General features: G+C 35.8%; 2 protein-coding genes across 3 annotated transcripts in view; one reads left to right on the plus strand and one right to left on the minus strand.

The window, feature by feature from the left end:
* The first annotated feature begins 349 nt into the window (after positions 1 to 349).
* On the plus strand, positions 350 to 2716 carry LOC149610250 (SAP30-binding protein). The gene is made up of 7 exons (XM_089859154.1): positions 350 to 471; positions 547 to 745; positions 800 to 936; positions 1017 to 1068; positions 1151 to 1331; positions 1401 to 1633; positions 2199 to 2716. The coding sequence occupies exons 2-7, from the start codon at positions 574 to 576 to the stop codon at positions 2375 to 2377; spliced, it is 954 nt and encodes a 317-aa protein (XP_089715280.1). The 5' UTR covers positions 350 to 471; positions 547 to 573; the 3' UTR covers positions 2378 to 2716.
* The window catches only part of Reg-5 (Rhythmically expressed gene 5), a 60634-nt gene continuing 41907 nt past the window's right edge, over positions 2658 to 21384 (minus strand). Inside the window, exons 1-5 of one of the 2 annotated variants that reach the window (XM_089859158.1) lie at positions 13339 to 13830; positions 8785 to 8851; positions 5222 to 5326; positions 5057 to 5131; positions 2658 to 3791 (exon numbers count right to left, since the gene is read on the minus strand). In XM_089859158.1, coding sequence (XP_089715284.1) covers positions 3700 to 3791; positions 5057 to 5131; positions 5222 to 5326; positions 8785 to 8851; positions 13339 to 13443 — 444 coding nt within the window. In that variant the 5' untranslated portion in view covers positions 13444 to 13830 and the 3' untranslated portion in view covers positions 2658 to 3699. Of the gene's footprint in view, positions 3792 to 5056; positions 5132 to 5221; positions 5327 to 8784; positions 8852 to 13338; positions 13831 to 21384 lie in introns of those variants that run through there. The other variant, XM_089859159.1, reaches the window with a different exon arrangement.

Below are 21384 nucleotides of genomic sequence, written 5' to 3' on the forward strand. Positions count from 1 at the left end.
AAAAATATTGGCTGGAAATAAAAGGGTTGGCTATTGGCTGGAAATTGGGCTTGTCGGGGTTTTTCTTTGGCTTTCTTTACTTAAAATACCGCCAATAGGCAAAGATCATTAGAATGCCCAAAAAAACTGACAAATGGTACTGTCAAACCTTTTGAGCGGCTTATAATTCGTCAATTCATGATTAAATGAAATAGTTTCATTTTGTTTTGGGTTTTAAGAATGGTGTCAGTATAAAATATGCATTGAAATTTTTAATAGAAAAAATAATTTAAAATTTTCATGATAAATTTTTGGCTGGTTTTTGGGCTGGATAGCCTAGATCGTAGGCAGTTTTTGGGCTTCTTTTCGAAATACCGATTGGCGGTTTTTTGGGCTTGTTTCCAATTTGATTTTGGCGCGTTCAAGGTTTTCAATCTGGCATCCCTGACAAAAATAATTTTGCAAGCAAGGCTTAACGTTAGAATTTTAAAGGTTGTAAAACTGTTATAAATTATTAAAAACTTATAATTAATCAAATGTATTTAAAATTTTATTGTTTTCTCGTAGCAAGTATTAACCCAAGTCTCTATAAAAATGAGCCGAGATGTGCACAAAACCGCGGCTCTGGCTAGTTTAACCGAAACTTACACGGACTCTGAAGGCAGTGCTGGAGAATATTCTGATGAGGAGGATGATTCTCGAACATTTACTGCACCAGATATTTCTGATGAAAAATCCAATAGTGATAGTACCCCACAAACCTCAGGTAAGAAATCCCATCAACTTTCGTAAACTTAATAATAAAATATACTCCTAACAGCCTATTCTGTATCATCTCTGGAGAAGCGGCCAACGCTACTCGTTTCATACTCAACCAATGAAGAGATTGAGGATGCGGATAGAGATAAGTACAATGCCAACTCTACTTTCGAAAGTGAACCCATGGATGACACACCAGTAAGAATATTATTCCTTTTATTACTGAAATAACGCGTTAAATTAAATTAAATTAAATTAATTACGCAATCTTGATCTAGTCATCTGAAGGTAAAAGAAATGAAACTGATAGTAAGAGGCCAGTATCTCCAAGTATGTATTATATTTTACTAATTATTTCAATTAGTTACGTGTACCTTTTGATATATTTTGTATAATCTGAACTCTATTCCAGTAACGTTCCATCGTACTTTGCTATTAATGAAACCAGAGGAGATCGAATTACCTCCTGAATTTAGCGGACGTTGTTCCTCAGCTTTACAAGATAAATTTGCAAAACATTACGAGAAGAAAGTGAAAGAAGGCAAAAATATGAATGATTCCATTCAAAGAAGAAAAGATTTTAGAAACCCGAGGTTTTTAATTTAATTCACTATATTAATTAAAAAATCCTATTTTAAAATTAAATGATTATATTTTTGTAGCATTTATGAAAAATTAATTGCTTATTGTGGTATTGATGAAATGGGAACTAATTACCCTCCTGAAATCTATGATCCTCATTGTTGGGGACCCGAATCATTTTACGATGAATTAGGAAAAAGACAAAAAGAAGAAATGGACAAAAAAGAAAAAGAGAGAAAGGAGAAAACCAAAGTTGAATTTATTTCCGGCACCGCTAAAAAACCTCAAACTGACGCGGCAATTGCTGCAATAGGTAATTATATTTAATTTAATTAAAGGGAGGGTGAAGTAGAAAATCAAGTGATTTTTTATCGATTCTTTTACTAATTTTAAGACCAGCCTGTATAGTGAAACATTCAGGGAATACCAGCTCCGAATGATTTTAAAATTCAAATTAGGTTCAGATTTTAAGGATAATTTTAAAGAAGGACCTCCGACCAATCACGTAACGCCCTGCCTTCCATTTAACAAAATTCTCGTGGCACGCATGCTCCGTGTTGAATGAAATTTATCACGAGATTTGATAAAATTTCCGCGCAACGTGATAATCGTGGCGCGAGACATGGAGCGTGCCACGAGAATTTTGTTAATAATAAGGCAGGGCGTTACGCGATTGGTCGGCAGTCCTTATTTCAAATTATCCTTAAAATCTGAACCTAATTTGAATTTTAAAATCATTCGGAACTGGTATTTTCCTGAATGTTTCACTATGCAGACTGGTCTTATAATTAGTAGAAGAATCGATAAAAAATCACTTGATTTTCTACTTCACCCTCCCTTTAATTAAAAACAATTATAATATTTTATAATTACCTCAGAATTAGCCATGAAGAGACGTAGCAAATGGGACATGGGAGCCAATCAGGGAACGGCACTTCCAGTCCCAGTTAAACCAGCTACTTTAATTACTCCTAGTGTTGTACCAATTACTTCCGCAACAGGAACAAAACCGACTGTAATATCGGCCTTTGGTACTATAACGAAGAAGAAACAATAATGTTACATTTTAGTTCATAAAATTAATTCACAAATGTATCTCCCTTTTTTTAAAAAAAGTTGTATGTAAATAAAATCATTACTTATAGATTTTTGTTTAATATGATTTCCCCGATCAGCGGAAGCAAAATAGACGGTACCACCTCTCCACTCTTCAGTACATTTGAAATTTAAATGTTCAAAACTGTGTTCATTTTTTATTTTATTTAATTTAGGAATACTAGGGAAAAAAACGAAAATATAAAAATATGTTTTTGTGATTGTGATAAAAACTAAAAAGGTCATTTGTCATTATAATATTTACTCCATGAATAAAAACAAATATTTTTGAAACATTTAATTGATCGTATTTCTTGTTTTTTAATTTAAATTATTTAATATTTATAATAGCAGAATGGATTTATTCATTGGGATATGTGAATAAATTCGTGATTAGCCAAGGGGGAAGGGATGGGAAGAAGACCACGTGACAGTCGCCTTCGTATCAAGGAGGAAAAAAACAAAAGGAGAGAGAGAGAGAGTACACTGCGGGAGCTTCATAAGTTCACCGTGCACGTGTTTTGCGCAGAAGTCGTTCTTTTTCTCATCTCCTAAGTATGTCCTAAGTAACTGAAGATCAGCCGTGGCGTGAAGTATGCCCCTTTGAAAATTGCGCATTGTCGCTGAATGTAGCGGAATGTAAATCCCTTTATACTGATTCCATCTCCTTATGTATATTTCCTCCGTGACTTTACAAAGGTGTACGTACTAGCAGGGCCGGAAATAAGCACAGGACACTGGACATTGTCCAATAAAATTTTAAATTGTCCAATAATTTTTTCAAAAACTAAGGGGTCACTGGACAGTTTGACCAATAAATTTTCCCAAGTTTTGATAGCTTGACTATGGAGATGCGACACTATTTTTGCACAATCCAGTGGACAATGTCCTATAAATTTTCCAGTCAAAGGGCGTATCACTGGACACGTGTCCTATAAGAAATTTTTCTTATTTCCGGCCCTGCGTACTAGGCCCTACGTTGCCTAGCTAGCACTATTTACGTCTTACAACAGTCAATCTATTTGTCTGTCCAAACCAAAGTTGTACGCGCGCGAAATTTGAATTATTGCAAGATGCCTGCTACAGTTTTTTTGAAAAATCATAATAAATCCACGCGTACATTTATTAAAAGAGACGCGAACCAGCGCGTTTTTAAGAGCTTTTATCCGTAAATTTACAACTTTTGAAGCTTATTCTTAAAGCTTTTGTTTGCTTTTTTTAAGTTCTTAAAAACATTTCGTCTTAAGACTATATGATGAAAATCAGAGGTTTTTTTACAAGTTTTCATTTCGTCCTAGATGGTTTCATTGGAGCCAAAAACTTTGTCGGGGGTCTTTCAACATCTTCATCAAACTCCTCGAGACCGAACAAAATTGCTATATTGGTTAAGAAAAAATAAGTTAAAATTTGAATCAACTTGACATGAAAAACATCAAGTATTTTAGCCTTTTTAGGTGACAATGTTTGGCTGTTTATAATAATAATCTAAGCTTTGTCTACGAAGGTATTTTCCACACTAAGCCTGTGGCTTATTTACAGGTGGGTCCCTTGGCTGTTTATCGTTATCATAACCTAACAATACTTCCCATAAGTGTGGATTTCCCGTCGTAGTAGTCTATAGTACTGTCATTGTACATACATTTTAGATTGATGTAGGCCTAATTAACAATTGTCCTTATTAAGCAAATTCCGAGCTATAGTATAGTATCTATACCGTCGGTAGACTTTTTTATTTATAGATAAAATTATGCCCCATAACTTTTTCTCGGTAAAAACCTGCGGGTGAGAACTGAACTAAAGATAGATATAGAGAGTTCCGTGGAATCTAATTAGCGCATCTAATATGATAAACTAATTTCGTAATGTTTTTAATTTCAGGAAGTCATGGGAACGTAAAATCATGGATAATTTACTCATTTTAAAGAGATAGTGAAAAGCAATGATTCCTGGAAATGATTTAAGCTTATAAATAGCCTAATAAGGGATATTTTAGATTACAAATTTTGAAGTATGGTGACGTCACAGTAGGCCTAACTGTTTAACAAAAGTCTGGAGTAAAATAGATAGACGAAACATCCAGTATGTGGACAACAAAGACTTTAGACATGGCTTCAAACAAAAGTGACCTTAGTGGACTGGTAACTTTGAAGCCCAATCTAAGGTATTTGGATCCAAATACCACCGGATGTTCCGTATTAAAACTATACCAAGCAGACGATAAGGCTCTATTGGTGGAATCTTTGATTTAAACAAGAAGTGATATCTAGTTTATTAGGAAGAAGGTATAAGATGCCTAAGTATTCGCCCGCCATAGTCCCAGTCCCCCTTTCAAAATACAAGGGGGGGACGTAAAAGGAGGCCGGGCTATTTCGCCTCTCCTCAGTCGGAAAATACGTAATTTTCGTCATTCGCGTCGCGCTGACGTGAGTTTTCAAGAACCAATGATATGCTGGTTGTAATTTAGAGGCGGGGATTAACTCCGGACCTACGTTTGGACTGGAGATAAAGCTGGAAATGTGGCGAATTTATACCTTCTCCCTATTATACTAGATATCACTTCTTGATTTAAATAAGTCAATATTGAATATTTGCATGTTCCTCCAAGTCACTCAAAGTCTAGGGATAATTTAAGGGTACTTACAAGATAACGTCCGACTTCCCGCTTTAACGGAAGAAGATGGAAATTTAAAGCTGGATTTGTAAGCCGCTTGCCAAACTATTATGCAAAATAAGAATAAACAGAGTTAATCATCAATAAATAAATAAATAAATAAATAAATATGGTAAATAATAAAGTTATTCTTACTTGTTTGTAAACTTTCTTTTTGGTAGGGATCCAACTGTTCCAAATTTTTATCGCTTTGGTTCATCAGACTAGAAACACCGTAGAGCATCAACACTTTCCTACAATCTAAGCATTGAATAAAAAAAGTATAAAAGATTAATTAAGAAGAAATAATTAATGACAATAAAACGCAAAATATTATTATCAAGGGCGAGACAAGTATTTAGGTTTATAGTCCTTTAGCGGTCAACAAATTTACCCGCAGACAGGTTTTTCAACGAGAATAATTGTCCTTTACAAGCCACTCAAAAAATATAACGATATCTTTAAATACCTAATTAAATAACCTGATTTATTTATTAAAAAAGACCTCATTTTCATTTTTCAATATAATTTAAATTTTTTGAAAAAAATTAAAAGTGTCGGGAAAATATTTGTGGTTTTCATGAAGAACTCGGCGTAAATTATTTATTGTAAATAAAGAATTATATTAGAAGCACAGTTCTCTATATAAAATTTACGTTATACCAAGATTGTAAATATATACAATTCTAAGTTTGAAATCGGAGCAATTCTATTGTATAATTTTGTATCTCTTCCAGCCCTCGAATTTATTATTCTACACACTACATTAAATTATTATTTCTTCTTTTTTATCTCCAAAACTCGATTAAGAAGATGTTACTTCTAGATATAATATTATCCTAAAAAGTGTGTAATATACAGGGTGTTTTTAAAAAAGGGTGGTATGAGCGAAGTACAGTGGGTTCTAAATGTAATTTCTTTAACATTTCGCCCCCAAGTTATCATTAGAGTATTTTACAGCAGACGACCCCTTAATTAAAATAGAAATCATTGTCTTTCAAATTCTTACTCAAATTTTAAGGGGGCATCCGTAAAACAGTCCAATCATAAATTGTAAATGTGATAGAAGTTACATTTTCGACTTAAAATAGAGGCATCTCTAAAGCCTTAGTGTGACGTCACCCATCACAGTTACAGCTTACAGTTGGAGGAGGAGCTGAGTCTCGTGACATAATTTACGCTTCCATATTGGTGGGTTTAAAGCAGGAATAAAGCTGAGACCACCCAATATGGCTACCAGAACAGCGGTAACGTACTAACTATCCCATCTTACCATTTGAAAGCTCTCTATAGAACCAAAGCGGTACTAAAAATGGCCGCCCACTGTCAAAGCTATGCCCGTGACGTTTCACCTAGGCACTGACGTCACAACTGAGATAGAGTAATTTCGGTAGAGAGGGGGAGTGCACTGTGTATCCCCAATGTTGGGGGCAACTTTGTAAGAGAGAATGCTATTTGCCCCGGAAGGGGGATGTCACCAAGGTAAGAGATACAGGGTTATGACGTAGCCATAAATGAGAAAGAAATTACTCTATAGCTCCATTTATTTCCCATAGAACCATCCCAATGTACTTCGGTGTACAATCCTTTTTAAAACACCCTGTATTTGTCTTCAAAACGCGTGGTGTAATATATAAATCTTTTTCCAATTTTTTTTTTATTTGAAAAAAAATCTAATTTATTTTTTCCTCGAGTGTTATTTGGCGTTGTTTAATATTAGTGTTCATGCTAGTTTTTGACCTGAATTGATTTTGTTTCTCTCTCTAGCAGTCTAGCTAGCTATAGTGTATATTCATTTTTAGCTCATCTTGTGCCCGTGGAGAAAGAATTCCTTTCGTAAAAACAGATTCCTCCTCTCCATTCTTATCCGCTTACATTATTCCGTTTTCCATCCTCTCCGACTCTCATTATATCTCTCTCTCATTTTCTCTTCCCTCACGATTCAACTAGTTGTTGTTGAGGTCACGGGGTCATTAATTATTACATCCCGAGCCCAGATACTGATAATATATTGACGATATTTTCCTATGGAAGTTATAATGTACGACCAGGGATAGATTTAATTTTAGAAGTAGGAATGGAGAACAGAGTAATCTGGGCGCGCCTCAAAGTCCCGGACCACCTTCCCCGGGACGGAGGGGTATGAAAGAAGAGGCGGGTCATAGCGACAGAGGGATAAAAGCATTAAGTATTTTTCGCCGTCCCCAGTCAGCAACGTCATCAAAACGTAGTTTAGGTGAGCCAATAGGATAATTTTAACTTTTTGTTACGTGTTGGAGGGAAGGGCTCTATACTGGGCTATGAGTCGGACTGAAGTAAATACTAACCGTGCTCCATTCCTACTTCTAAAATTAAATCTATCCCTGGTACGACCATGTTTCGAATAATATCTTTTCTCGTTGAAATATTTTAATTCAAGGATTCTGTACCAGAGAGAATCGTTATCGTTAGAGGATGCCTGTCATATTCCCTCTCTCTCTCTAAAAGATACAAAACTAAGGTTCCGACTTTTCATTCTTATTTTCTAAATTCATACGTTTTCTACAACCTGTGTTAACCCCGGAAACGTTTCCAAATTAATACGTTGATATTTTTCAGTGGAAGCAAGCTCATAATTTATACAACAAATTTGAGACGTTATAAATATTTCCAGGAAATTATTGAGATAGGTGACAACTTAGAGGAGGGAAGTTTGTAATGGAGTAGGGATAAGACGAGTGGGTCCTTACCATGCATGGTAGTAAAATTTGCCAATACTACCCCGGTTTAGGTTGGGGATAAGCTTTAGGCTTAGGTGATACCTGTTTATGCCTTACTAAATATTTCCATCGAGAGGTGGCTGCGCTTAATGACGTGGAATCTCGAAATGAATGCCGGGATTTTTGAACAGCCATGGAGGGACAGCAACCAGAGAGAAAAGAGGTAAGATAGAGCGGTAAAATGATGATGGGCGACCTGCGGCAATGAAAGTGTACCTTGCGCACGCCCCCTACCCTTCGGTAGGCGATTGTTAAGTTTTGCCGCATAGCGCCATTGTATTTGTAAGACACAGGCGGCATCCTCGACGTTTCCGTACCGTACGACCCTACCTAAACGCAGAGGATGCTGGGAGGACTTAGTTGCCCTATCTTAAAGTGCTGATGAAACTTCGCGATGTTTGGGGACATGCTGACGTCAATAAAAAGGATATAAACTCCTCCCAATTCTATATGTATCATAGCGGCGTAATAATTTCCTTGTACATATTATTATATTAATTTAATATTTGATAACAAGAGCGTATATAAATACGAGGCGAAATATTTTTAACAATTATGGACTGTGTGCTGTGTCATACTTTACAAATTCGAACTATTTTCAGTTCCAATTATAACACCTTTCTTTTAAAATAATTATTTTTAAAACCCTTTTTAGAAGGTTCTAATGATTAATGGCTTCGAAACCATCCCGTAACCTATAATCATCCATGTCTCTTTATCTTTAGTTTTACTAGAAACGCCTATCTTAGATATGTGAAATATGTATAAATAGTTTCCACTGAAAGTTGTTTTTTTGCCCTTCCCTCTCCTTTCAGTGTTGCCAGGCCGTTGGTGAGTCAAAGATGGCGATGATAAAGGCTAGCAGTTCAACACTGCACTGACAGAGGGGGGAGGCCTTCATTTTTTGTAGCCAATTTAGTGAAAACTATCTATAAAAACTTCAAATTACGTAATTATTACCTGGAATTTCGGAACTCCTGCAGTAATCTCCGACTAAATGCATTAGAGAGTACAAAACTCTACCCATCTAAAAAAAGAGAACAAAATAATAGATTTTTAGTACAATGAACTATTTTGGTACTTAGCTAATTAGCTAATTAAAAAACGTTATTATAAATTGGACCAATTATTTCGCCAAAAAAGCAGTCTATACTTGTAATGAAAAATCGGCTCCAGTTAAAATTAATCACTTATTATTTTTTTTTAATTTAAAGACCTGATTTTTTAATCAAGGATATTCTAGAAACTTTTTAATTACTACAGGAAGTAATTATATCTTTTTAGAAAGAAAGTTTTTTATGAATGAAGTTATTTTTCACCGATTCAAAATTTCCATAGAATATATTTTAAAACCGCAGAGATATAATCTTAGAAACTTTAAAATTATGAAGAAAAAATAAATTTAAAGGGATACTCTGACCTAAACGAAGTTTCCGTTGTGTAATGGACACTACGCGTTAGGTTTTCCCACGAATCTTTGGGGAGTATTCTTATTGGACGCCTAGAACCACCTGACGGATTCGTCCAATAGCGGGAAAATCAAAGGCGTATATAGTGCCATCCATTACGGAAACTTTATTGCTTGTATCTTCTTTAATATTGTAGATAGAAACATGGTTCCAATTGATAACATTCATTTAAATTTTAGCCCAAAGTATCCCTTTAAATTATATAGGCTTTAATATACCCTTTTTTAACCTCTGATGATTTTGTAACATTTAACCAAAACTACACCAAAATTCACCAAAAGTCAGTCACGGGATGTACAGTACTACTCATCCCTCGACTCATCCTTTATCAATATTTAAAATTCAAACCAATTTAATCAAAATAATGTCACAACGGCTATTGCGACACGAAGTGCAAATACATGACACACCAATCAATATGAGATAAAAATAAAAACTGAGTACCTTCTTCCGTTCAGTCAATAAAGTATATACGGACCAAGAACCAACATAAGACCTGAGACGATCAAATAAACTCTAGTACATTCCCTGACCTTAGGTTTTCGATCTCACCCCATAAAGGCAAAATTTCCTCATAAAACTGAAACTTGGGCAACTATCTGTGGAGACCAAGTCTTACCTTTCACCTTGAAAATTAAGCTAAGAGCAATTAACCCATCGATTTTCTGTAACTTTGCCTTTATAATAACGCTATGTTTCATCATATAAATAATGATGAAGCCAAACTTTCTCAACAAATTCACAGCATGGCTACCGCTTTCCTTTCCGAAACAAAAATTGCGGAAAAAATAGAAACCGCAAACCCGAAAAAAAGGCACGACACGTGGTTACTTTTTTCCCGCGTTTGGGTCAGTGAAAACCAGCCTTAATTCTCCACTAATGCAGTTAGCTTAGAAAACTGTCACATTGTCAACCTTACAACAACCCAGTGCAAAAATAATCAGCTAATGAAAATACGGTTTATACAAGTTCTCAGGTGCTATATGAGTTCCACACTTCGTAATATTTTACGACATATTACAAAAACCAGCGTCAGAAAAAAAGGGATCTATTTAGGGCAAAAGGACGATCAGAAAATAAGTTCTAAAAACCGATGGAGGTTATAACACCCATAATTTATCCATTTAGTTACATGTGTCGTATGTTTCTTCAAGTGTTGCTTAATTCTAATTTGAACGGGGGAATAAAAATCAACCTTTACGCATACAGAAATGAAATGGCAGTTACTAGAAGCCTACGCATTAAACTTCGTATTAAAATAATACCTATTGCCTTGTCTCCATCGGAAGGAAGATACCTGTGGATTATTCCAGGGTCTAATAAGATATTTTTGTCGGTCAACCGATGATGTTGCATTGACCCAAATTAACCCATTTAACTCGATGAAGTCTCGAAAAGACGTAGTAGTAGTAACGAAAAAACATACTCAAAAGTGTTTTACATAACCTTTTTTTTCTTTTTTACTTCTTTTGGTTTCAAGTTCAGTAGAAAAAAATGCGTGTTTTTTTAGGTAACTTACGAAACTTGAAATTTTCAAGAATATTATAATTACCCGGTTCACCTTCTAAGGTGACTGTCGCGTTGGAATTTTTAACTAAATAAGATGCCCTTGCGTAATTTTATGCAAATTTAAAAGAAATATGAAGCTTTCCCGAGGGAGAGATTGAATTTCTAAAGATATACAGGGTGTTCAAAAAAGATGATGCAGTCTGCAGTTGTTTCTATGGGAAATAAATTCCAAGTGTAACTTCTATGATATTTTGCTCTATAAAGGGTAACCGTTTACAAATTATGAAAATTGGAGTGTTTTACGGATGACCCCCTTAAATTTCACCGAATTTCACTAAGGAATTCAAAGACAATGCTAATTTCACTAAGGGGGTCTTACCTAAAACACTCCCCAATCATAGCTTGCAAACGGTGCATGGCCCTTTGGGTAAAATGTCATAGAAGTTATGACTCAAAATATATTCCCCATAGAACCATCCCAATGTACTTCGATCATATAATTACCCTTTTTGTAACACCCTGTATACTATATATAGGTTTCATCCATCGCTTGAACGAACCATACTTTAAAGTTATTGACCTTGAACCACAACTGTCTGTTTAGTTTTGAAAATAACTTAATTTAAAATATTAGCGTTTTCTTTACCAAATACCAAAATAAAAATAAATTTAATGATTTAACTCAACGCACCTAAAAAGGGTCAAAACTGTAATTAAATTTTCATATATTCCCTTAATTTAATAAATAAGGCTATATATTTTTTTCGTATTTTTAAGTACCTCATGTTTGCGTTTTAATTGACTAATTGAACCCATTTCTTTCAAGGGTCGGGCACTCGCCTTATTTGAACGAAAGAATTAGAAAGATTTTGTTGAAGAGGTTTTCTAATGATTTGGAGACTTAATTGAAGTACTGATCGCCAAGATGTTTGGTCAAGAATAGAATTAAGATTAACGTATTCTGTTTATTTTTGATACGAGATAGCGGATTCAAACGTGGCTGAACAGTTTTAAAGCTTTTTTTGTACTACCAAGAACCTGGAGAGCGTTCAAAGATAAAATTTGGAGGTAGTATTGCACCATGATTTAAAATTTTGTTTCCCACACTAATCTCAATTCCCTGATATCATCGTCATATTGACAAAACGCCTGAGCCCATGCTAAAAGATGGACAGTCAGTCATACGTTCTCGTTTTTTACGTGTGACATCACGAAGGCAACCTAGAGTTGTGTCAGGGTGCGGACCAAATTTATATATTGAAAATTCCTGACCAAAGTTTCAAAGTTTGACAATAGCCCTAAGTAATTTTCCCAATATCCCTAAGAAATTTTTCCAATACCCCTAAGCAATTTTTCCAATACCCCTAAGTAATTTTGCCAATATCCCTAACCAAATTTTGCCATTATCACTAAGTAATTTTGCCATTATCACTAAGTAATTTTGCCATTATCACTAAGTAATTTTGCCAATATCCCTAAGTAATTTTGCCAATATCCCTAAGTAATTTTGCCAATATCCCTAAGTAATTTTGCCAATATCCCCAACCAAATTTCTCCAATATCGCTAACTAAATTTTGCCAATATCCCTAACCATTTTAAGCCCACTTCATAATTACAACTGACCTATATTTAAAATTGCTCGAAGCATGGTTTGCTATATCAAAAGAAATCCCTGACTTATCCAGGTTATCAAGGCTCAATAAAAACCCTGTGTATAAAAACAAAGCTTCTACGGTTTTTAAACGCCAATAATAGTATAACCTTCAAAAAATGCTAATTCATTAAATTTTAAAATAACCAAAGAACAATTTTAGAAACATGGAAACAATAAAGCAATAAAAATGAATGACGACTGCGTTTAAATCAAGAAGACTATCAAAGCGAATAAGATAATTAAATTAACAATGATTTTACCCTTGAAAAATGCTAAATCGACAGTTAATAAGGGAGTGTTCATTCTTCCGTAACTGATTGAACATAATTTCAAGTGATTTTTCATTTCGACTTTGTACTCTTACGTAAAGAAATTATTTTTCGATGACAAGAGATACGCAAGCATGCTGCTGCAATTTTATGTCACAATTGATTAGGATAGATTATTTGTATGCAAGTCGAAGACATCCCCGTATGACGATAACAAAAACAGCTTTATCGCAAAAACAAAATAATAACAAATCACGAACCGTTCGTTTATCTATTGTATCCATAAACAGGGGGCAATAATCGACGTATAATCGTTGAAAAATGCTACCTCGTAAGTCGTAACAGAATTACTTCCGTATATTATAGCTATAGTTAGTTAGAACGTCGATAGACTCGAAAAACACTACCTTTTTCAACAACACACTTATTTGAAACATCTAACTGCAATAAAAAACACACTGCATAAATTATAAAATTTTATTGTATCCATAAACAGGGGCAATAATCGACGTTTAATCATTGAAAACTGCTACCCATACCACAATTACTTCCGTAAAAAACATTCACAGACTAACTACAATAAAAATAACACTGTATAAATTATAAATTTACCTTTTCTTCGTAAGTTAACATTTCCCAGATGGGCATAGCGCTTGCTCTGGAAACAGACGCTAAACAACAAGCCGCGACAAACAAACTAATCACTTTAAAACCCATAATTAACTAATAGTTAATCAAATTTGAAATGAATTAAATCGAGCTAAAGACGAGTCTTTCTTTTAGAGTAAAGGATAACAATTTAGCGCGTTCACTCGTTTCGACGATAAGGCGCCGAGTGTCTTAAATAATCTTTTTAAGGTCTGCAGGGCTTTGCTTGGCTTTCTTTTCTTTGAACTTTTGGGAAGCGTTGCGAGAGTTCAAAAACTGCGTCTTCTCGAAGTCGGTCACGCTTTTATATCTCTCTTTAAAAAATACAGTTTTGCCAGTTAGTCGGCTTCGACTCTGCTTTGCAAAAAACAGAAGGATGATGATGGTGGATACATTAAGAGGCTAGTTGAGGGGTAATATAGGTTGGGAGGGATGGTAGAAATTGATGTTAAACGGGATTGGGAAGCCCTAGGAAAACCGTGGAAGGAAAATTTAAGAAAAGGGGGTAAGAAGCTTGATGATGATTAGAAACAAGCCTGCAGTGGTGCATTCTGGGAGAATGATGCCGGAAAGGCTTAAGTATTTAGTTTTACTAAAGGATACTTTTTGAGAGCGCTAATATTGTAAATTATACTCTCAGTACCTTTGTCTAGGGTTGCCTATAGTCTAAGATCTTCAGTGGAAGATTATGCTAATAATTGGTAATGAGGAAGGGAAGGACTATATGATGACAAATGCCGCCTACGAAATTTTAGCTATAAACGTTACCAGGAATGCATACCTCTAATAGGAATCATTGTGCGCCCCCATATATCCCGTGTGCGGGTTTCGTGGGCCGGGTTTGAATACTTTCCGTCACTCGTCATAATTTTAACACCTTTCTAACTGTGATTCAATTGGTTGCTATATAAGTTCCTAAGGTACGCTCCATAACTTTGTCACTGGTTACAAACTGGAGCTTGTCATGAAGTGACGTAGGTCATAGTATTCGAGGTAAAGCGACGCCTGGTGAGGCGCTGTCAAAGGCTTAATACAGACTAAATAGGAAGATGGACTGCAAATTTAACCGAGTGTAGTCAATTCTCGCTTGTCGTTCTCGAACTAGTTCTCAGTAAGAGTCTACTATTACGAAGCATAGGTGGTGTCGTACTTATGGAACATATCTTATAAACTTCTTATGTTGCTAGCAACGCGAGGTCGGGTGGTTCAACGCACAGCGAGAATAGATATTCATTCACGAAGTAAAATTCGTTATCCAAAATTTTGCTAATCCCCGCCTCTCTCCCCTTAATTGCCCGTTAAATTAAAACTTCTTTCATTAATTCTTTTCTCTTCTTTTCTTTTCTATCAATTGCGTCGGGTTACACTTTTAACTCTTTAAGTGTTTTTAATTTGCGCGTAGGAAGTAGTGACGTGGGTTTGAGAGACTCTTGAATGAAAGTTTCGCACCAACTGACGACGTCATAGGCGAAGTGATTAATTAAGAGATATAATTATGATTTTCTTTTCTTGTGGCCGAGGTATAATAACAATTTAAGGACTGGTTTTCTCATTAAGTTTATAATAGTACCACTTCAAACTCCTAGTTCCCTAGTTCGGGAGCCTTTAATCAATTTTTGATGAGGATTCAAGGGTATTTATATTGCGAGTGGAAACCATTAGCTTCTATGGTGAAACAATAACACCCACGTAAACTGGTTTTAGATTAAGGTAGATTTGTTTTTCCGAACTTCGTAAGTGATTTAATTAAAATATAGTGATATAAGTAGTCGAGAATAACATTGAAATGAAACTTAACGCTAGCAGAAGTGAGATGAGACTAGAAGTACAGAGCTAACCAAATTCTTCACTCGGCGAAAGTGAATATTCTTTATAACACACCAACGGTTGGCCCTCTAGTGGCGGTTTCAGAATTTCCCCTCCAAAACGTGAGACGCTCGTAGTGGTAGACGGCCGAACTAGATTCAAGCACCCGCGTCCGTGTTTCGCCGCTTTAGGTTGAGGGGAAGGGGGTAAGAAATTTTTTTGGAACTCGACCAATTTTTTCTCTCTAGCGTATGCGCGATTGAAGCGGCGTAAAATCCTCAAATTTGTTCACTAATGCCAGGATCTATTACCAATGCTAGAGCCCTTCACTTCTAGTCTCATCTCTCTTCTGTTATTACCAAAAAGGGTAATTATAGTACCGACGTACAGTGTAATGGTTCTGGGAAATAAATTTTGAGTCGAAAATGTGTAACTTTTATAACAAGTTGTGATTGGAATATTTTAAGGATACCTCAAAGACAATGATACTAATTTAATTAAGAGGTCATCCCTAAAACACTCTATTCAAAACTTGTAAATGGAGGCAAAATGTCTTAGAAATTACATTTTCGACTCAAAATAGCCCATTGAACCCACTGTGGCTAGGTCCTACCACCTTTTAACTTACTGACTGATCTCTGTGACCCCCATATGACCTACGAAGCTGAAAATTTGCATTGAAGTTGACATATAAACCCTTCCTTATCTATGGCCATTTTGAAATAATGCATGGTACCCAGAAAAGGTACTAACTAAAACTTTCTGACGCCGGAAATACTTTCACTCTACTGTTTAAATTACCTTTGTTTTAAGAAGGTTCACCATCTAAGTCATTTGAATACGCAATATTTATAAATAAACACATAAATGTATAACCGCTTTATATATATGTATATACTTTTACACACCCATATGTTAATTTATGATTAACTTTACCTGCGCTTTGCACCTATAACTTTTCTATCTCACGCTAAAACTAAAACGCCCCCAGAATTTTATACTTTCATTTGTTGATAGTATCGTTTTTATATAGCCATTAATATTATATTTAGGTCACTATCAGTGTATAGCAATGCACGAGATTAGGGTGTTTCTGAAACGTTTGTCAGAAATTATTGGGGTGCCGATTTCGAGTCGAAAATGTAATTTTTATGACATTTTGACGTCCGAGCAGCGCACCGTTTTCAAGTTATGATTGAAATGCGTTTTACGAATGACCCCTTTAAATTTAATTAAGAAACTGAGAGACAATGCTTATTTAATTTTTGACAGACCCATCAGAAACAAACACCCTGTATCTTCGTTAGTATTTCCAAAAGGGGATTATAGAAGAAGGATGACACTCTGTATGCTCTAAATACTTTAGTTATGTAACATTATTCTTCCCAGACTCATGCACCTTTTAGTTTGCTCTCCTGCTCATCAAACTAAGTTCAGATGGGCATCGCACCGTGCTAGGGTGAATTCTAGAACTGTTTTCCATTACTAAATCCTCAGCAATCAACCCACAAACCTTGATTGTCTTGACGTGGGGCAAAAAACCACAAGTGCATGCGCCTTGGCAAGTAGTTAAGCAGCGCTAATAGAGTGATGATGAGGAAACTATTTACGGTGGTATGTGATTAGGTTTAGTAACCTTGATCCAAATGTAAAATGATATTGGGAAGAATCATGTTGCAACTACCCCGGCTTTGTGGTGTACACTTCTCTCCAAGAGAAGCATTATAAACGTCTGGTATTGCTAATCAACGTTGGGGTTTTCCATGCAGAGATTCCAATACCGGAATGGATGACTGTTAAAAATGATCAACACGTGACAGTGGTGTCCGTTTTGAGATCTTTTAAATTAATTCTGCCACACTTTTGCCTTCACGAGTTTTTGAATCCTTTATCTGTCGAGGGAATCTAGTATTTCTGTTATTTATTAAGCGACTGTCAATTCACGTACATCGTTTTTTTTTCTGTTGGGTTTTTGCGATCGAGGAATGCCGAGAAATTCCTGAAGTTGATCATATGGAAACGGCGTCTGGAAGACGTCGTCCCTGAACCCCGAGCAATATTATCGAAAAACAGACACAGAGAGAGACCAATTTCCAACCCCCCTCCCCCATTTTCGATGGAATTGTGAAATCAAGATCTAAGAATCTTAAGTATTTTACGGACGAGACTCCAATATTGATGCCGACATTAAGGAACATCCTTTCCCTTAATAGATACTTTTCAAAATATACAGTAGAGTCTGGTGTTTGACCTCCTTGTTTTCTTAAAGGGATACACCATCCTAAAATTCTTTTTCTTTTCTAATCGAAAGGTCGTATAAAATAATGAATATATAAATTGAAATCATGTTTCTATCTACAATATTAAAGAAGATACAAGGAATTAAGTTTCCGTAATGGATGGCACTACGCGTTAGGCTATCCATCCCGCGAAGCACTGGGGAGTACCCTATTGGACGAATCCGTCAGGTGGTACTAGTCGACCAATAAGGGTACTTCCTAGTGCTTCACGGAGTAGCCTAACGCGTAGTCTCCATTACGGAAATTTAATTGCCTAGTATCTTCTTTAATATTATAGATAGAAACATGGTTCCAATTGCTATATTAGATTATTATACACACTCTTTTGATTAAAAAAGAAAAACTAATTCTAGCCTGGCGTATCACTGCAAGAAAACAAGGTGGTTAAACACCAGACTCTATTTTACCCCCTACTTTTGAAAAAGGTCTATTCAATTCAAATGGCTCTACGCCATGGTAAAGTGTAGGTTTTTCCAATAAAATCGTTACATTCTACCAATTTAAGTTTCGAAATTTGTAGCAATAAATCAAAATATGAAAAGATCGAATCTCTATATTTTAATGTATCCTGTTTGTTGCTATAAGGACTATAAAATTAAAATTGCGTCATTGCGATCGAGATAAGCATTTTTTTTATAGGAAAGCCATGACATTTTTTCACAAGATAAATAAAAACAATATCAGATAGGAAACAAAAAATGAGGGACGGAGCTAACCTCTTAATCTTAATTTATCTTTACGATCTATTTCGAAATAAATATTAATTTCTAATGATGACCCAGGAATTGTAGTTCCAAAGTGGGTGGATAAATCCAGATAAAATCGTGAATAATCAAAGAAAAGAAACAAAAAATTGGCATTTGTGATTAAAATGGGGTCCCGTCGTCTCGTGATCACCCCAAAAATAACTGTGTCCATTTAAGTAAGATGTTTTGGTGAATTTTTGATTTTCCTATATATTATGTTTGAATTCAACTCAGGGCATCCATCATTTGATGGTGTATCCACTATATTTGATACACCAAGGAGAAAAGAGATGAGATGGAGCAGAGGAAATGATAATAGGCGATCTACTTCATGCAATGAAAGTCTCCCAGTGTACCTTGCGAATTCACGCCCGTACCCTTTGGTATAGGCAATTGTTAAGTGCTGCCGCGTAGCGCTATTGTATTTGTATGAGAACTAGCTTCCACTTTTAAGACACAGGGGGAATCCTAGACGTTTCTGTACTGTACGACCCTTCTGAAACGCCTACAGAGGATGCTGGGAGGACTTCGTTGCCGTAGATAAGGGTAACAAACTGAAAAGTTATAGGTATCGTGAAGATGGTTTCTGCTCCATCCCTCTCTCCTTCAAGGATACATATAGTTAAATAAGTTTACGCTTCGCCTTGAAACTTCCGTTCCGCAATTTCGCAAGTTTGTCGAATCAAAAATTTGAGAACTTTTTTTTTCCATTTGATCATTAACCGTACTTGACTCGAAACTCAATACGCGCCAACAAGGACCGTACTTCATAGTAAATAGTAATGGAATAGAAGATAGATTGGATAGTTGGTAAAGACCCCTGGCGTTCTCCGGATCTACTTCCGGTTAGTTACGACGTTACAACAGAGGTAATACCATCCAGAAGGGGATAATAGAAGAAGGATGACACTCAGTATCGTATAAACACTTTAGTTATGAAACATGATTCTTCCCAGGCTCATATTGCACCTTTTTGTTTGCTTTCCTGCTCATCAAATTCTATAATTGTTTGATAATAAATCCTCAGAAATCAACCCAGGATTTGAGTGGGACTCTAATCCACAAGAGCACGCGCCTTGGCAAATTGTTAAGCTCTGATATCCATTGTTTACAGACTAGGAGGACTCATACCACTTACAAAAGGAGGCCTGGATTTAGACTCCATCAGTGAGTGAGGCCTCCTTGTGTAACACTTGAAGCCTGGCCTCCCTGAGTAAATGGTATTATTCCTCCTAGTCTGTAAACTATGCACAGCAATGATAAGGGAATTATTTATCGCGTATGTGATTCGGTTTAGTAACCTTCGCTTCAAATGTAAAGGGATGTTTGGAAGAATCATGTTACAATTACCCTAATCAGAGATAGCCTGTGTAACAAAAGGAGAAACCGAAAGAGTTCCAAACACACGTGCAACGCGAGCGAAAACCTTCTATTCCAGTACTACAATATCTCAGATAACTTGAACTCTATGAGTCTTTGGAATACTGCTTGGCTAATTTTGTGTATTTTTTTGTGGGAAAAACCACTTCAATAATATTACGTATAGTAGCTTGCAGACTGTGGGAATACACTTAAGTGTACGTAAGGACTGGGGTTTTTTGGATTCAAAATGAAGAACTTCATATCTGATCCTCTATAAAATAATTTATCTTTTTTTTGGTATAAAACTTCCATAGAAAAATACCAAACATTCCATTTAACTTACTGACGTCATATTACCTCTTTTTTCTCCGGGAAATACGCGCAATAAATCTGGTATTAGATATACCAAGAAGTGATATCTAGTTTACTAGGGAGAAGTTATAAGATGCCTTGCAATACGACATTTTTGACAGCTAATATCGACCAGTTATTTCCTACAACTTCTAGTCTGGGATTTTATAAATAAAGTTTTCGATTTATTGATTATGTGTTATTGTTATAAAAAGAATAGGGGGACGTGTATTGGGACAGTGGAGTTAGGGAGGGAAGGTTTAAGTCGTCCTATTGAACACCATTTATCGTCGTAGAGACACATTGAACGAATTCGACTAGATCTAATCCATAATCCATATAAATATATCACGGAGTGGAAAAAAACCCTACAGAATATTTCTGATAAGTCTGCCATAAATTAAAGGGTGTGTTATTGGGGTCAAAAACTAAGTGGAAAGTGTCAAAGTACATGGATGGGGTCTACAACATTTAGTATACGGAGATATGGGCTTCCAAACATTGATTGACCCATAAAACAAGGAAATAGCCACAAATGTGGAATTATTAGCTTTACCAAGAAGCCATATCTAATTTATTGGGGAGAAGGTATAAGATGACTAAGTATTCGCGCGCCATTGTCCCAGTCCCCCTTTCAAAATACAAGGGGGTACGTAAAAGGAGGCCGGGCTATTTCGCCTCTCCTCAGTCGGAAAATACGTAATTTTCGTCATTCGCGTCGCGTTGACGTGAGTTTCCAAGAACCAATGAGATACTGGTTGTAATTTAGAGGCGGGGATTAACTCCGGACCTACGTTTGGACTGGAGATAAAGCTAGAAATGTGGCAAATTTGTACCTTCTCCCTAGTAAACTAGATATCACTTCTTGGATATACCGAGTATGTTGGGTAGCTTAAATCTGGTTTTCGACCTGCCTTGACCCCTAACTCGTTACCCAGGTACTGTACGTCCTTGCCGACATCTCGACGCGACAGAAAGGATGAGCGTTAAATGTTTACCCATCGGTGTTTGACGTTTTCCGAACGTTTCTCTTAAAATCCTCCCTCCTCCAAGAACTTTGATACTGGCGTCATAGGATTAAAGTTAATTTTTTTTTCCTTTCAAAAATGTTGACTTGAAGTTAATCATCAATTAAAGTTGCTCGATCTTGAGTTAAAGTGTGTGTCAAATAATAGATAACTTGGAATTGATTGAATGTACGATACTTATTGAACTTAACGAGAAAAATAAAGAAAAAAAAATAATTGTGAAACCGCAATTTTATATTTTTGTTTGTTTTAAAGGCCGACTTCCATCGAAAAGAGTTCTAGCGAACTGAAAACCGAGCATCGAGACTAACAATGGAGCGACTGCTAGGGTAAAAGATGGAAGGGTTCTAGCTAACTGAAAGCCGTGCAATGTGGTTCTAGCGAACTGAAGATACACAATAGAGAATTTCCTTCATG

This window comes from Phalangium opilio, unplaced genomic scaffold, assembly GCF_054372755.1.
Source record: "Phalangium opilio isolate 3A_F unplaced genomic scaffold, DU_Popi_V2 ptg000329l_1, whole genome shotgun sequence".
Classification (NCBI taxonomy): Eukaryota; Metazoa; Arthropoda; class Arachnida; order Opiliones; family Phalangiidae; genus Phalangium; species Phalangium opilio.

Coding starts and splice junctions, on each gene's coding strand:
- LOC149610250 (XM_089859154.1), top strand. CDS start 574: ATGAGCCGAGATGTGCACAAAACCGCGGCTCTGGCTAGTTTAACCGAA. Junction 937..1,016: donor AACCCATGGATGACACACCA/GTAAGAATATTA, acceptor ATCTTGATCTAG/TCATCTGAAGGTAAAAGAAA. Junction 1,069..1,150: donor TAAGAGGCCAGTATCTCCAA/GTATGTATTATA, acceptor ACTCTATTCCAG/TAACGTTCCATCGTACTTTG.